We start from the raw sequence: 16,853 nt of genomic DNA on the forward strand, positions 1-16,853 counted from the left end.
AAACAAGAAGTGTTTATTTTATTATTACTTTTTTTTTGCTACGTTCAAAAGAAGATTATTTTCATTCACTATTTCAACTCAAGGAAATCATTTCATTCACTATGTCATTTCAAGGAAGTTATTTCAAGGAAGTTATTTCAATCGAAGGAGATGTTTTCATTCACTCACTCATCATTTCAAAAGCTAAGCCATGCAGTTATTCTTCGTTAATCCAATTCATTCAACTTCAACAACATTGTTTTTGCTATCCATCGCAATTATGTATCCCGTACTGTAAGTAACCTTACATATTGTTTTGTTTTAGAATATTAAAAAAAAAAAAAAATGTGCTTAATAGTAAGGTCGGAATAATTGATATATTTCAATTCAAAGTTTTTCTTTTTCAACTCATGTATAAGAATAATTAATTTAAATTTTATTCCTTTATTTGAATTCTTAGTACTTATTAATTTTATACAAACTAATTTAGTTCTTGATTTAAAGTACACTATAAGTCATAATAATTTAGTACAACATTAACACAGTATTTCTTTTTTTTTTATAATTCTATGCGATTTTTCTCTTTACTTATATGCGCCTTTGTATATATATAAAGAAGAACATATAGTTTAATTTTATGGTTATTAATTTAAATTTAATTTTAATAATTCATTTTTTTTTATTATAATTATTATCAGAAAAGCACTATTATATCCAACCGACCAAAACTATACATTAATTTAAAATAATTAAGTTTTATATAATAACAAATAATTTTTCTGGGATCAAATTATTTTTTTTAAGGGGGAAGGGAACAGCAAAACAGTTAATGTTGGTTTCCTATTATGGTTTTTTTTTTTACAATTAGTACAATTTATACAGTAAAACAAAGATAAAATAGAATAATAATACACTTTGGAACATTAAAATCTAATTATAAAAAAAAAAAAAAATATTTATATATATTTGGGTGCTGTTACTGAAAGTTTTTTTTTTAAAATTTTTGTTTTTGCTTTTATTTGATTTAACAGGGATAGAGATTGATTTGGTAAGTCAGCTCTATTGGTAATCTATACAATCCTATTATTCTCCTTTCGTTATTTTTAATTCTTTTACACGTTTTCTGTTCATCTTCATTATTTCTTTTATCAATTATGTTGATACATGTCGTCGCAAGATACTGAATCACCAGATAGTGATAATTCTAGCGGAGAACTTTACGAACCACCGAGAACCGCACGTAATACGCCTATCGGTCGGGCAACAGATTCCGTCGCGAAAACCCAAGGCACTCTTACGCGTTCCGCCGCTCTTTTACTTAAAGCTCGCGAGTATCTCGACGCGAATCGTTCAAAGAAAGGTCCGCCTTCACTGTCGTTAGCGAACGACCTACACACAGAAAACCCTGAACCTACTATATCACTCATAGCTCAAACACCACTGTTTCAATCACCAGCACCGTTTCCACGCAAAATCATGGCAACTGCTAGTAATGATTTACTTAAATACGAAGTCTCAGGACCAAGCAAGGAAAAACAATACATTAGTATCGATCAAGCTTTACGTGTCATACCAATTTTTGATGGCGAAGCATCAGAAGGAAATTTTGGTTTTCAACAAGCATGTCGTTTTGCTCTTAGGATGATACATCCAAGTGATACCGCAGATTTAATGCAAGGTATTTTGACTCGATTAACTGGACGAGCACTACGAATGATTCGATATAAGAAAATTACTCAGTTCAGCGAACTCCAAGAAATATTAGATACTACGATCGAAACAAAATGGTCTGTGTCACATCTTCAAGCTCAACTATCAACGTTAAGACTACAGCTCAACGAAGGAGTGCAGTCGTACGCCGATCGGACAGAAAAACTTATGCATGACTTAGTGGATGCTACGTTGAGCCAAGGCACATATCAATCAATAGCAGACATCGAACAGCTAATACATAATCAAGTCCGGACATCATTCATAGAAGGACTTCCTCAATCGATGCGAATTTTATTAAAATCGTTAGCTCCATCTACACTCCAAATGACTGTGTCATGTGCTTTAGAAGAAGAACTACTTCAACAGTCGTCTAGAGAATCTCAGAAATTAGTTAATAACCGCGGGGCTGCTACATCTCGCTCAACAATGGAAGTGAACCGCTCCGACAGAGGACGCCATAATGGTTTAGTCGATCGACTGTGTTATAAATGTGGTCGACGGAACCATCTCGCCANCGCAGGGCTAGACCCATCGAACGCGATCCTACCCGAACGACCAACGCTTCATTATGGCACACTCGTGACGGAACGCCAGTCTCGGGTAGACGAAGTCACCGCGCTGTGCTGGACCGTCGACCTTCCATCAAACGCGGACCCGACCGATTAACTTGGCGCTAGAGGATTCTGAAGTTGAGTCGCTTACAAGAGTGGTCCTGGGCAACCGGCCGCCCCAATAGTAGTTTGAACGCAGCGTATACAGACGACTTGTATACGGCGCACTCAATATCGGAATCCGTTCACCATCGCACAGATGACGCGAGAGACAGTAGAAATAGATCGTAGTGATTACACGCGTCTGTTCGAACCAAACTGCATAACTTTCGTGGGCCGAGCAACGCGACTCAAAGTAACGCGGCTCTACGACAGCGTCTGACTGAAATCGAAGAACGCAAAGCGCGAAACCTTCAAAGATTAGCCGGTCAGACCACGCGACCGTCACCTTCAGCGAGCGAACACGCACGAGCCGGTTTTTCATTTAGACGCGAGCCCACAACGCACGTGGCATTTCGGCCCGGACACATTCACGCCATCGACACGCCATTTGTCCCCGTCCCATCAAGCCGCTCACACACACACACATGGCGACTGTACCATATAATAACCCACCCAATATCCAATAACAATTATTCTTGCTTATAATATCATTTTGGGAGCCAATATTATGAAGTCCAGAGAAATGTGGGACATATCAACGTGATAGCACAATGATATAAAATAGACAGTTAGGCATTGTAATAGATATTTAGCATTTTACATTTAATTTAATTTATATTTTTATAATGATGATTTTTTTAATAAACCGCATTATTATGGGAANTGATGATTTTTTTAATAAACCGCATTATTATGGGAAATGATAGATATAAAACATGAATGCCCGTATGTAATATTAAATCGAAATAGTAGAATAATATATATTATTTTAATATATATTTTTTTATACAATAAAAGATCAAACTAGCTGGACACAAGGTAGAAATTATATTTCTAAGCATGTTATAAAAAATTGAGGATAGATTTAAAATAAGTCATGAATAATTTTTATCGTGGGAATAATTGAATTGCTTCTCATAGTAGATAATTTTAATGATTATTATTAACAACAGTTTTGTCATCACTCTAATCACAAACAAATGTGTTTAACGTAAATGTTTATCTGTATTTGTCGTTCATATAAAAAAAAATAATTTAGCTTATAAAACTTGGCGCCCAACAATCGAACAGTTGCATTTTACGTAAACACGCATCGTTTCCTATATATGTTACAATCGATAAAAAAATATCAAGAGTCATAAAATCCTCCCCCAAAACAATTGCACATTTCATAGTAGAATTTATAATATTCAGGTTAGTGTCATCCGTGTGTAATTTCCCTTCACTGTACATTTTACGACAAACCATATGTAATTATTTCATTTTAACAAAAAGATCCATGATCATACACCGTATATTTTTATTTTCACCTTGTAACTAAACAATCTAAAATAATTCTCTATTTCAATATTTCATTCATCCCCACTTACTCTCTCCCTATTTTTTTTTCTTTTCTTTTACGACAGCATTGACAAGGGCTATGTGTTCTCTAACAAGAGCAAAGGGCACATCATTAATATAGCGTTCACATAACTAATATTCAAATTTTCTTTTTATTAGAACAATAATCAGCATGTATACAAAAATATTAACTGGGTAAGAAAAACTATCTACTTTAATATACTAAAATTTCACTATCATACATAGAGTTAAAAGTCAATGAAAAGTACCAACAATACAGAATAAAAGAATGAAATGGAAGGAACATGAGCGTGGCAGATCCAACGTATGGGTCAGGGTACTATGGACATTTCACTAACGTCATTGGGTGTTCTCTACATAAATGAAAAATCTACTCAAGCAGATGTTCACCCTAACCGGACCCGAGGACCGATAAGAGAAAATAAAATAAAATAATTTTAAGTAGGATTGACCATAAAAGATAATCAAATTGTTAAAATGTATAGTCATTAACTTATAAAATAATGAACAGACTATATGGTCAGTTAAACAAAATTACTTAAAACATTAAAATATATATATTGTGCAGAGATACAAAGGGATCACATAATAAAATTGTTGAGTCCTTCAAGTTTTCCAAAAGTGGTATTTTTTAATTGTGTCCTTTGAAATAACTCAGTAAAAATTTGTCCATATATATATATTTTATTTATGACACGCACGCGTGTACAGGTACGAAAACTAAAAATAAAATTATACAGGAATAGTGTCGCCGGGGTTTGGTGAGCGGAGTGGGGTGAATGCGTTACGACAGTCAAGTCTCAATATCATAGACGACAGGATATGCAAGAATATTAACACGTGGCGCGTGGAGAGTTACATTTATAAAAACAAACAAACATACAGGTGAAACTAATATAAGCGTGTTAAAAAAGAAAAACATTAATTATTGTTTTATGAGTTTGAAAATACAAAAAAAATATAAATATATTAATATACATGTATACAATATAATATACATGTATATTATTATTAGTGCTGCGTGTAGGAGATTGTGTTGAGTATTAGTAGTATACATTTAATCTCTGTTTCGTACGAGGCAGCCAGACCATAGGACGGCTAGTTGTGCACCGCGATAGAATGCCAATTTACTTTAAGCCTGTTTAAAATCGCTATTATTAAAGCGGGAGAGGGGTCACCTAGGAGGATGACGACTAAACTCACATCCAACGAGTAACGAGAGTAGAAAATAATTAAATAGCAAATAACCACATATATTAAAGGTTCTTCAAAGAGTATCTTAAATTTAAGGGGTAATGGAGGAGGGCCCTTAAAAACTAATGGCCACACGAAGCGGCATAAAACAAAATAGTTTTATTTAAAATTTAAAACAAATAATAAATAACATTAAAAAATAATATAAAACTCTGCTAAATAGATGAAGTTGTTGATAGTAATGAGTGGACTGTATGAGATCTTGTGGTAATGGTGTCGAAAATCTGAGTATCACGAGTCAGAGTGTAAATCCAGGCACAAAATGGCAGATAAAAACAGACGTCGGAAAAGCGACTGCGGCAGTGAAGTTAATCAGGATGTTCATGGCCAATAACTGAAGGCGAGCAAGGATACGAGAACTTTGAGCATGAGGTGCAATAAACAAATAATAAGAATAATGGCGTACAATGACCGATCAATTTTTATTCGAGCGAAGGCGCTTATTACAAAAAGCATGACACATAAAAAAGACTCACTGACTTACGATTCATTGTACATGAATGAAAATTGACTTGGAGGCAATCGATTTGCTGTGGTGAGTGGGTAAGGGGGTGAGTAAAGCAATGACGCTAGAGATCAGCTGTCACACAATATAATATAAGCAATGGTGTTTGTGATAACTGGTCGACTAGATATTTGGTAAAGGCGTTCTCTACCAAACAATCTCTAATTTTGATTTTACTACGAGTGGTTTCTTTTTCGATTATGTCATGTGTTATCTGATTTGTGCATGAATATGACAGACTTCTGTTGGTATTTATTCATTTTCTTCTAACAAGTCTCATTATTATGACCATTGTTCATAGAAAAAATATAAACAATTACGCCTTATTTTTTATCACTTTTGTTCATGATAATACAGTCAGTGATGACATTAAGTTGAATATTAATGAATAATACTAGAATGGTTCGGAGCAAATGAACCAAAACTGCACAGAGTCCACAACAAAATATTAAATGAAATTTAAATAAATCTAAAGTAATAATGTAGGAGGCCATATAATATAGTATAATAAAAGGGACCGAAAACGGTGAAAGGAGAACAAAACCAGTTGATTCTTTAAACTTTTAAAAACATAATTGTATTTTCATAAAGCACATAAAAAATTAATATCAACGCCATAATAAAAATTTCGTAATGTAACATTGCATAATATATGACATAATATAATAAAGATAATGGTTGTGGCCAGTGCCAACGACCAATGGCTACAATAATAATAGTAATAAAATACAATAAATGTTTGCATGTAGGGATTACAGCTTTTTATAATTTTAGAATATTTGAAAAAAACATGAGTTATTGAAAATTTAAACAAAATAATACTTTTATACATATATAATACATCTGTCTAGTATTCTTCATGATATGATTTGAAGAATTCTGGATCCTTATTTTTATTTCCTGAAATGGATAGTAATGTGTCACTAGTTTTCTTCTCATCAAGTTTACCATATTCTGTATTATTAATAAGTGCCCTGCACTTTAATACTTTTAACATTACATCACATATGTCGCCTAAAAAATAAAAAATAAAAAAAAAACAAATAGATTTTTTACAATAATTTGTTTAATATCCAAAACTAAATACTACTAAAAATATTTTTTAGTTTTAAATTAACGTTTTTAATATGATTTTAGTTTTGGACAATATTAGTCACAAGTGATAAATTTTTATTATATAATTCGTTTTTAATATAATTAAATTATATATATAATAAATTATTATATAACTACTTCTTAAATGAGGAACTTTTATCAAATCATACATCACAGATTTTTCAAAGATATCACAGAACTTTTCTTTCTAAAATATGCAAAATAGTTTATTGAAATAACCTTATTAAATATCTTCATATTTGAAGTTTTTAATTTTAATAGGCACTGCAAAATATTTTTCAATTGTATTTAAATATATTAACTACAAAATTTAAACTCTATTGGACTTTATTATCACGTGACGCTTTAAACTCAAAGTTCATTATTAAATCAAATTTATTTTGTCTTGTATTAGTTAAAATTTTTACAGAATTATTTTTATTGTATTTTTAATATACTAAAAATGAGTCTCTTAGTACTTCTTTCTTTTTTGATGCTATTAACATTTTATACTGATGGTTGTAAGTGAGACACGGGAGTTGGTAGTTTTATTACTAGTAATATCCAATCTTATATATCTTTACTAGTAGTTTTCAACTAACTAGTAAACTTCCATCGATTTTTGGTTTATTACAAGTCTTAATGAAAGTACAACTCTTTATATTTGATAAAAGCTTTTTGAACTTTAAAAGTTATTTCTAAAATCTACCCTTAGGAATAATTTCTTCTTACAATAAACTTGATAGTTCATGGTTTTATGACATAAATTTAATTTAATACATTAGTAATAAATGTATACATTTTTATAAAAAAATCATTATATAACGAAAAATTGGGAGTTGTATGAGTAATAAATCATACTGTATAAAATAAATTTTATGATGTCTTAAATTATTTTTTAAATAATTAGAATAAAGTTAGTTATAATGTTAATCCAGTAAAGTTGACGTAACTTTAGTTTTATGAAAGTGAGGGTTAATAAAAATTATTCCCTGTGGATAAGGGATAAGATACTTCCACGATCCCTTTGCCAGACGTAAGAAGCGACTAATGAGGTGGCGTCTAGTCGACAGCTGGCGTAAATTTTTTTTCAAAAAGTATGAGGATCCCTAAACAAAACTTATTCCGAGATAGGGCGGATTTCCCCATCTCGGATGTACGCGGGGACAACAAGTGAGAGGAAATAAAGTAGTTAGAAACGGAGAAGGCTAAAGGAATAAAGTGTTTGATACCAGCCGGACAACTTGTACGGTAGCTGTATCACCAATTATGTGTAATGGTCTATCCAACGCTTGTAGTGTCAACGATGTAGGAACATCACAGCTTAACTCTTGACTGAACTCGTGTGAAAGGGAGAAAGATATATATAAAATAAGAATAGGTACTTGGAATGTTGGAACAATAACTGGTAGAAGTCACAATATTTTTAACACGCTTATATTAGTTCACATGTATGTTTGCTTGTTGTAAGTTTGTAACTCCACGCGGAACGTGTTATTATGTCGTGTATCCCGACGTGTATGACCTTGAGACTAGACTGTCGTAACGCATTCACCCCACCCCACTTACCACTCAACAACAACAATATTTTCCTGTATATTTTTATTTTTGCTTTTCGTACCCGTATACGCGTGTGTATCATCAATTATACAAGATGAAGGATAAGACACTCGTTTACTCAGTAACTATTGAAATTTTTAAATTTTTATTAAGGAAAATATTGTTTGATTCAAAAAACACTACTATAATATGTAGTAAAAACATGATATTTTTCATCCCTTCAAAGTTAAAAATCATTAACTTGAGTTTTTTTAAATGAGAATACTTATTTTGAATTTAATAAAATGTTTGAGTTTTTAATTCAATAGTAAATGGCATTTGAATTTTTAATGAAACTTAATTTGTTTATTAGATATAAACATTTAAAGTTTCAAATTTTTGAGTTAATATATAGGTATAATACACAAGGGATTACAAATACAGGTAGCTAATTAGTTTTTTATGATATTGTTATCACAGTCACGGATTGTTTATTATCAATTATGACTATCAATAGATATACTTTCTGTATTGTTAGTTAGTGTATTCATAAACTTACAATAATGTGCCTTACTACCATTGATAATAACAATGCTGTGTACCTGCTAATATCGACGCTTTTATCACAAAATACTAGTATTTTTCATACATTATTGTTTTAAGCTTATTATAAAAATTATTTATAACTTTTTAGTTCGATGTGCTTTAAAAGCGTGTTTTTTTAAACTATATTTATTTAGTTATAATTTGTGTGACGATATTTCTATAATTTTATTAATTATTTTTCAAAATCAATCTGAGCTTTATTAATTTGTGTAGATAGAAAAAAATCTTGGTTAATGAATCTCATATGAAAATAACTATGAAAATTTGTAATTACGATTTCAATAAAATAATGATTGAAAGAAAAATTTGTGAATTCTTCTTTTTCTAAATGGCCATTTTTGTTTATGTCAATTGTATAGAACTCAGTTGAGATTTTTTTAACCTCTTCAATATTTAGTTTTTCCACCTAAAAAAAGCAAAATAATTTATTAATAATTCAGGTAAAAATGATATTTGATTTTACTTTTTTGTTATCACCCCACTTTTCAACACCAACCAAAAAATTCATAATCTTTATGAGTCTTACGCCTGGCGTATCTATAAAGTATTGATCCATTTAATACACAGCAATTAAAATTGTTCGTAACAAAATTTTTTAAATTCATTAAAAAATGTACAAATAAACATTTATAGAATAATTTTTGAACTCGTTGAATTTGAAACAAAATTTTATTTTTTAGTATTATTTCAGTAACATATGCTAAATTCAGTTATAAAATGTAATATTTATACACTTTTAGCTTCGATGCAAAGCTCAGAAGGTATTGGTTTTACTATGATGTGTTTTTTTTTTTTTGTGTCTGTTACCACTTTATCTCAGATCTCACCGGACCGATTTCTTTCGATGATACGTCAAAATATCACAAATCGTATCTAGTCGAAGATATTACCCTCAAAAAAAAATAAACAATAATATATAAAAAATTAAAAAAAAAAAATCGGTAGCATAGTGGGGCGCAGCTCAGTGTGGATGTGGCATAAATGGTACTGTTGGGTAGAGTGTGGCACGCGTGTATGACCGGTTCGAACGTGTTAATGATTCGTCCGGTCATCGTTACTTCCTCAGCGAGCGACACATCCTCTTTGGTACGTAAACAGTACACTTGTCTCGCGCATCTAATACTCGGCATCCGTACAATTAGTAACTGCTCGCCTTGTAGGCTTTACTGATTTTGTTCAATTAGTTTCCAGTCAATAGTTTTGCCATAGTTTCAACTTTCCTCCAACCAACACCAGATAAGTTATTGATGTATTAATTTATTATTATTTTGTATTTGTTTTATATTATAATATTAAGATTGTTTCGTATGTAAGTTACCCCCCCCCCTTTCCCTTTACTTTTAAGAATTTCATTTGTAGATCTATAATATATAATTCATAATTTATAATATCATAATTAGGTGTACCTATTTATTACCCCCTCTTATTTCCGCATTTTGATTTCAACAAAATAAACAACCCCACCTGCACAGTAATAGGCCATTCCCCTTTATTATTAAGGGGCTGCTTGTTACAGGTACGTATAGATGTATATCTGACAGTGATTGAAAACACTTGCATAAGAAACGCTTCGGAATCAATGTGTAGATTTATTATTTAATTTTTCGTGCTAATATCAAATCTGCAATTGGATTTTTACTATTACCACTAACTTTCGACATTATAACTAATAGTTAAATACTATAGGATATAATTATAAGGAATATATTTCTGAATATTACACTTGTATCATTTATTTAAACACCACGAGTCATATAGAAATGATTTATTACGGTATATAAATACAAAAATTATAATAAGTAATAAATACTTATTAAAATTATCTAAATAAATTCTTTTCATCTCCTTTACTATATCCGGCCTATTGTACAGGTCACATAACTCCTCATTGTGTCTTTTACGCTATTCCCCTGTTTGCGGGACAAGACAGGGTCCATAAGTCCTTCTTAATATTTTTCTTTCAAAAACTCTCAGTTTTGACTCGTCACTTTTCCTTATAGTCCAACATTACGCTCCACATAGTACTATAGATTTGATTAGCGTGATGTATAGCTGGAATTTTAGTTTCTTTGAGAATGTTCTTGACTTAAGTAAGTTGTCCAATGCATAATAACACTTGTTGCCCTTTTGAATTCTTTTAAGTATCTCATACTCCATATTATTTGATTGGATGATTATTGTACCCAAATATTTAAATTCTGATACTTTTTTAAAGGCCCTATCTTTAAAAATTCTTCTGCTTGTCTTCCATCCCGTCGTCTTCTTACTTCCATATATTCTGTTTTCTCCTCATGAATTTGCAAGCCCACTCTTTTTGCCGCCCTTATAAGTCTTTCGGGTTACTTTTCACTGTATTTATGTTATTCCCTAAAAGCACTGATATAGTCTGTGCTTTGTTTCGTTAATACATTTTAGGATTTCGCCTTGAATGCCATCTTTGTCAGGTGATTTATGATTTTTAATCTTTTAATTTGTGACATAATTTCTTGTACCATAGGCATTTCACATCTGCAATTATTAGGTTTTTCTTGTATACAGTCAAAGGTTTCTTCAGAGTCTTCTCCATTAAGTATATAAATTTACTATTAATAGTAGTTATACATGTTCCTGTTCACATATCAATCTAAATTAAACCATTTTTTAAATCTCTATAAAATTTTCTATTTAATGATATAAATATCAAACTTTCTAGATAAACTAAAATAAACATTAAAAGTTCAATATTTTCAAATTATAAACTTTCATAAAAATCAACTTAAAATAGGTTAAACATGACATTTTTACATATAAAAAATCAAAATAAAATTTTTTAAATGTAAATACTCGTTTTTATAAACTTGAAATAATCTCAATAAAGACGAAAAAAATCAATTACATATTTGAAATGAGCGCAAAAATTTGTTTTAGCGAAGTATATTTTGTTCTATGATGATTAAAAAATATTTAATTTTAGTAATATGATTTTCTGTGAAATTCACTATAAAAACAAATTTAATACTCTTATTACTTGTACATTTTCTATAGTAAATGTTTATCTAAATTTCTTAAATTAAGGGATTTTTTTCAATATTTAATCATTATTAGTTTAGCTGTAAGAACAGTTATAGAAATGAATGTTGAAGGACGAAGAGGTAAAGGAAGACCAAAAATGAGATGGAGGGATGCTATTATTGAATGTGGTTTGAGGACAGCTGATGTGAGTGTAAATGATGTTAGAGATCATGTCAAGTGGAAGTTTAGGATAAGGGTGGCCGACCCCAAGTAGTTGGGATTAAGGCAAGGAAGAAGAAGAAGAACATTTGATCATTATTAATTTAAATAGATTAAAATTAGTTCATTTGATGTATTGATCTTCAAAATTGGTCCAGTGAGAGCTGAGAATTTTTATGGACAGAAATAAAAAAAAAAGACGCGCAGTATTACAAGACTAATAACTTCTAAGATTCACATCGAAACTAAAATATAAACCATTAAAAAGTTGTTAATAAAATCTACTCAATATAGCGTATTATAAAAAATTAATTATAATTGTAAAAATCCATTGAATTTATGTGAAATCAAAAATAGTTTTTTTATAAATGATATATACAATAATATGTTATTACAAATATTGGGACTATTATAGTGGAACACACGAATAGAGTTAAAAAATGAGTAAATTATAAAGTAAGATTATTCAACTTAGTAGTTGAAACTTTTCATATCAAATCTAATTTATTTATTTATACATTAAAAATGAACGATTTTAATTGTTTGTATGGAGTAAATTGATAAGCAACTTTTTATTTGATAAACGGAGTGATAGCTGAGAAAAATTAATGACAGCCACAAAAAAAAAAAAGCACATAGTAAAATAAATTTTACATAAATAAGAAATTCCTTTTCACGAGAGTAGACAATTGTCTACTCTCTTGATATCCTTTAAAGTTATTCGATTTAAATGAGATAAAAATCTAACCAATTTTGAATTTTTTTCCACCTCAAAATTAATTAAAAAAATAATCCAAAAAGAGTCCTTCGTCGGATGGGTTTGTACCTCGTACCCTGAACGTGATATACTGAAGTGTAACGTACTCGAAAACCGTACAAAACACATGCTGATAGATAAAAAGAATAATTTAAACTAGTATTAAAATTTAAAATCGTTTCGCTTAACTTAGGAGGCAAAATATTCAAAATAAGTTTAAATTTGTATTCAATTTAAGTTAGATTCATATAACTTTTATAAAAAATTAGTAGCCTCATTACTATGGCAAACCCTTGTAAGGTATTTTCATATAAAAAAGTTATACAAATACAAAATCAAAAATATAGAATCGTGAAATTTATTACGGTAGCTTTTTTACCATAAAGGCAATCTAAAATTAAAAATTTCTTTTTTCATATTAAAGTATATTATATAAGTTTAAATTTTAGATATGTTTATTATTATATTATATTATTATATTTTAATAATATATTAGTCATATTTAATGTATTAATTTTAATTTTAGACGGGCGAACCTAGGCCGTAAAAAATGACTTTTTTTGTATTTTATTTCGTAATTCTATTTGAGTTGGAAAAAAAATAAAAAATAAATTAAATTTTAGATATTATCCTCAAAAATTAAAAAAAAATTTCACTTTGTCAATTAAAAAGTTACATGTCCCAAATTTTTATATAAATTTTTAAAAAATTTTTTATTACTAATGTTTTTAAAGATTTTATTGTTGAATTAGGTTTGATATGAAACATTTGACAATGATCGCATTTTTTTAAATTAATAAGTGGTGTAGCCGTGTCACTATGATTTCCATTTAAGTTATTTTTTATGAAAAAATTAGTAGTATGGTCTAGTTGGGTTGAGTTTAAAAACGCTAAAAATATTGATTCAAGATAATTAGTATTAAAAACACTCAACTATAAAAAACTATAATAAATATATTGTTATAGTATTTAAAATTGAGTATTTTTTTAATTTTTAGTTTAAATAAATTTTAAAGTAAGGAAAGTATTTTAATTGACGAATATATAAGAAAAATCTTGACAAAAATACTGAATCTTAAAATTATACAAATTTTAAATTACCTTCAAGGCTATAATCATTGTAATTCTCTTCGATACCACTACATAATAAAGCACGATTTATCGTTTCAATATCGTCATATTCCCATATCAATTTTTGAAAAAAATTTATTTGATGAGCAGTAAGTCCTATGCTCTTTAAATATTTATATATATATTATTTATTAAAAATATAAATTAATAAATGAATAAATACTTACCATTGTTCCGATAAAAAAACATACTGAAAAAAACATTAAAAAAGTTTTTAAATGCATTGCAATGATGTTTCTACTTAAGAAAATTGAAATTAAAAAAAATTATTTAAATAATAATTTTACGTACGTTGTTTTGCAATTTATACTGAAATAGTTCAAATATTAATTATTTATTGTAAAATAATGTTTTTAGTAAAAAATAATAAATATATAATTATAATATATATAATTATAAATATATAATAATATATAAATAAATAATTTTAGTAAAAAATATATATATGACATTATTACAGTTAGAATTCATAATTTACGCACATCAAATTGTTTTTACAATGATATCATCTAGTATTTAAATTTACCATCCAAAACTCAAAAAGTACATTAAAAAACAAATACAATTTTATGTTATTAAAATTTACAAAATTGTATTTCTTTCTATAGTAAAGAAAAAGCTGACTAAAAAAAATATTCATATGCTATCATTAGATGACTTTTGTCACCATTGTAATACTTAAAAACATAATCAATTTCTAGGAAAAAAAACTTATTAACAATGTTGCCAAAAAAAATATAACACTTCAGTGTAGTATTCTGACTTTCTTTTATTTCTAAATCCTATTAACTGTTCATTATAAAGTGCCGCACTGTATTATCTTTTATTTTCTATTTTATTATGTCTACATGTTATTCCTTAATTTTGAGATATATTTTATTTTAATTTTTGGCGAAGTGGACTTTTAATTATATAAAGAGTGGATTGTATTATTGTTTAACTTATTCGTGTTTTGGACTTAAGGTTAAACTTATGTAGGTTTAAAAGTCATACATTCATTACGCTCTAATAGATGATTAGTTATAATTTATGACTTTGTGTTGTTTATATATGTACATATATATATATATATTTTTAAAAGACTATTATTAAAGTATTAATTGTAACAAAATCAGTTTCGTTTATTCAACTAACGAACAATCGTTATTAATGAATATAGCATGACTGAGTTGTCTGTTCAAATTAAGTTATTGTTTTTAATACGTGTACCTTTAAACTGGCTAAATCTCTAGGGTTGCTACATTAGATTTAATTTATTATTGGTTTGTTATTAACTTTGAAATAAAATTATATAATTTTTTTTAAGGTAAATTTCATTTTTTGTAGTACTTAAAGAAAATTTTAAGAGTATGGACAGGATTATAAATAACTATTATAGAAACTAATATTGTTCTGGTTATTATAGGAACTCACACGTTTATATCTATCTGAAATTAATTTTTACTAAAATTAAATTTTCATCTAATTCCTTCTAACAATAAATTAAATATATTATAAGTGTAAAAGTTTATTCTCACTACTATAGACGGAGGATTGGTAAAATTTTTTTTATGTGGCTAATTCTAATTTTTCTTTCTACAAAAAAATAATTTCTATGCATAAAATTTCGTTGGATTTCTGGGAAGGATAATAGAAAACTTGGAAGTCTTAGCCCCCAAGCCCTCCTCTAGCTCTGCCTATGCTCACTATCCGTTTGTCACCATGTTTATTTCTATAAGCGCTAATATCTCAAAAAATAAAACTTCAAAAATAGTTATATATTTGTTCATCTATTTACGAAACTTTAGAATGCGTCAATGGTTGTTGTTGAAGCAAAATAATCGTAAATTATATTAACAAAATAAGTCTTTTTAAGTTAAATGATAAACAAGTGATACAATTTTCAATTACACATATTTCATCTTACCAATAATTATTTTGATTAATATAATAATTCATGATATACGTTCAAATATTTTTCAATTTTTAAAGTTATTTTTAACTTTGTAGTGGGGCTTAGTATTGATACTGGTTAGTCTTTACAAATAGTACTATCGGAGACAATATAAAATTTTCCATTTTCCATTACCAAAGTATAGTTTGAAACAAAAAAATGCGAGAACTTAAATTACTTTAAGCCCCATTCTAAAATAATTTTTATACTATATTACTTATAATTTTTCTGAATTTTAGAAAAGGCTAATTTAATTTTTGTAGAACCTCCTACAACGTGCATGATCATCATATTATTTACCATTGAACCCTCGTTGCAACAATTAAGATAAAAATAAATTTAAATGAATCATTGATAGATTAAATGAATTAACTGGGTATGGTGTGGCGAAGTGGATCAATCAGTCACAATTTTAGCGCTAATGTTCAGCTAAACTGTTTACTGTTAGTTACTCGATGGGTGACCATACGGGAACTTTAACTGTGAATCACACATAGCCCCTTTACTGGATCCCTCAGCCATAATAAGGTTGTGTCAGATTGACAGCTGGTGTAAAATACCTGTTAAATCATAAGGTAGAGGCGATCTTATATAGTTGGAATAAAGACTAAGGAGATGATAAATTTAACTAATTATAGTACATTCAACCATAAATTGTAATATTTAACAATAATGCTTCACTTCATAAAAACATATTTACAATATTATTACTTTTTAGTTGTTTTATCATTTTTTGCAAGGATGTCATAGATATGCCCCACTTAGGAGGAGACACCGTAACGTGTTGGCGTGGGTTGTAGGCTGTAATATTCATTAAATTATTAGAGTTATTATTAAATAAAATATAAATGAACAGTGCTATAGTAATTATTAACAATTATATATGTATGTCACACTTATGCAACAATAGTTCAAACACTATTTAAATTGCTTACTAATCTATTAGTTGTCCACTTACTGACACTTACTAGATGTAAACTAACACAACTTGTCGCGCGCCTAAATTATGTGGAAAAAAATGCATTTTCCAGATAAGCTATACGGTTACAGTGAAAA

The 16,853-nt window shown here is 28.7% G+C and overlaps 1 protein-coding gene across 1 annotated transcript; it reads right to left on the minus strand.

The window, feature by feature from the left end:
• Positions 1-6,073: 6,073 nt before the first annotated feature.
• Positions 6,074-14,167, minus strand: LOC126905656 (uncharacterized). Its single transcript, XM_050685592.1, has 6 exons — positions 14,032-14,167; positions 13,835-13,967; positions 9,230-9,303; positions 9,041-9,172; positions 6,760-6,829; positions 6,074-6,540 (listed from the first exon to the last, which is right to left on the minus strand). Exons 1-6 carry the CDS (start codon positions 14,086-14,088, stop codon positions 6,374-6,376), a joined length of 633 nt encoding a protein of 210 aa, XP_050541549.1. The 5' UTR covers positions 14,089-14,167; the 3' UTR covers positions 6,074-6,373.
• Positions 14,168-16,853: the final 2,686 nt, after the last annotated feature.

The sequence above is a fragment of the Daktulosphaira vitifoliae genome, unplaced genomic scaffold (genome assembly GCF_025091365.1).
Source record: "Daktulosphaira vitifoliae isolate Bord-2020 unplaced genomic scaffold, ASM2509136v1 Scaffold_4, whole genome shotgun sequence".
In the NCBI taxonomy this organism is placed as follows: Eukaryota; Metazoa; Arthropoda; class Insecta; order Hemiptera; family Phylloxeridae; genus Daktulosphaira; species Daktulosphaira vitifoliae.

What these genes read in the sequence shown, in the direction of transcription:
- LOC126905656 (XM_050685592.1), bottom strand. Translation starts at nt 14,088, where the DNA reads ATGCATTTAAAAACTTTTTTAATGTTTTTTTCAGTATGTTTTTTTATC. An exon ending in ATCATTATTTTATTGAAATC is followed by an intron (nt 6,830 to 9,040) that starts GTAATTACAAAT and finishes TGCATATTTTAG; the next exon opens with AAAGAAAAGTTCTGTGATAT. An exon ending in AAAAGTTCCTCATTTAAGAA is followed by an intron (nt 6,541 to 6,759) that starts GTAGTTATATAA and finishes TTTATTTTTTAG; the next exon opens with GCGACATATGTGATGTAATG.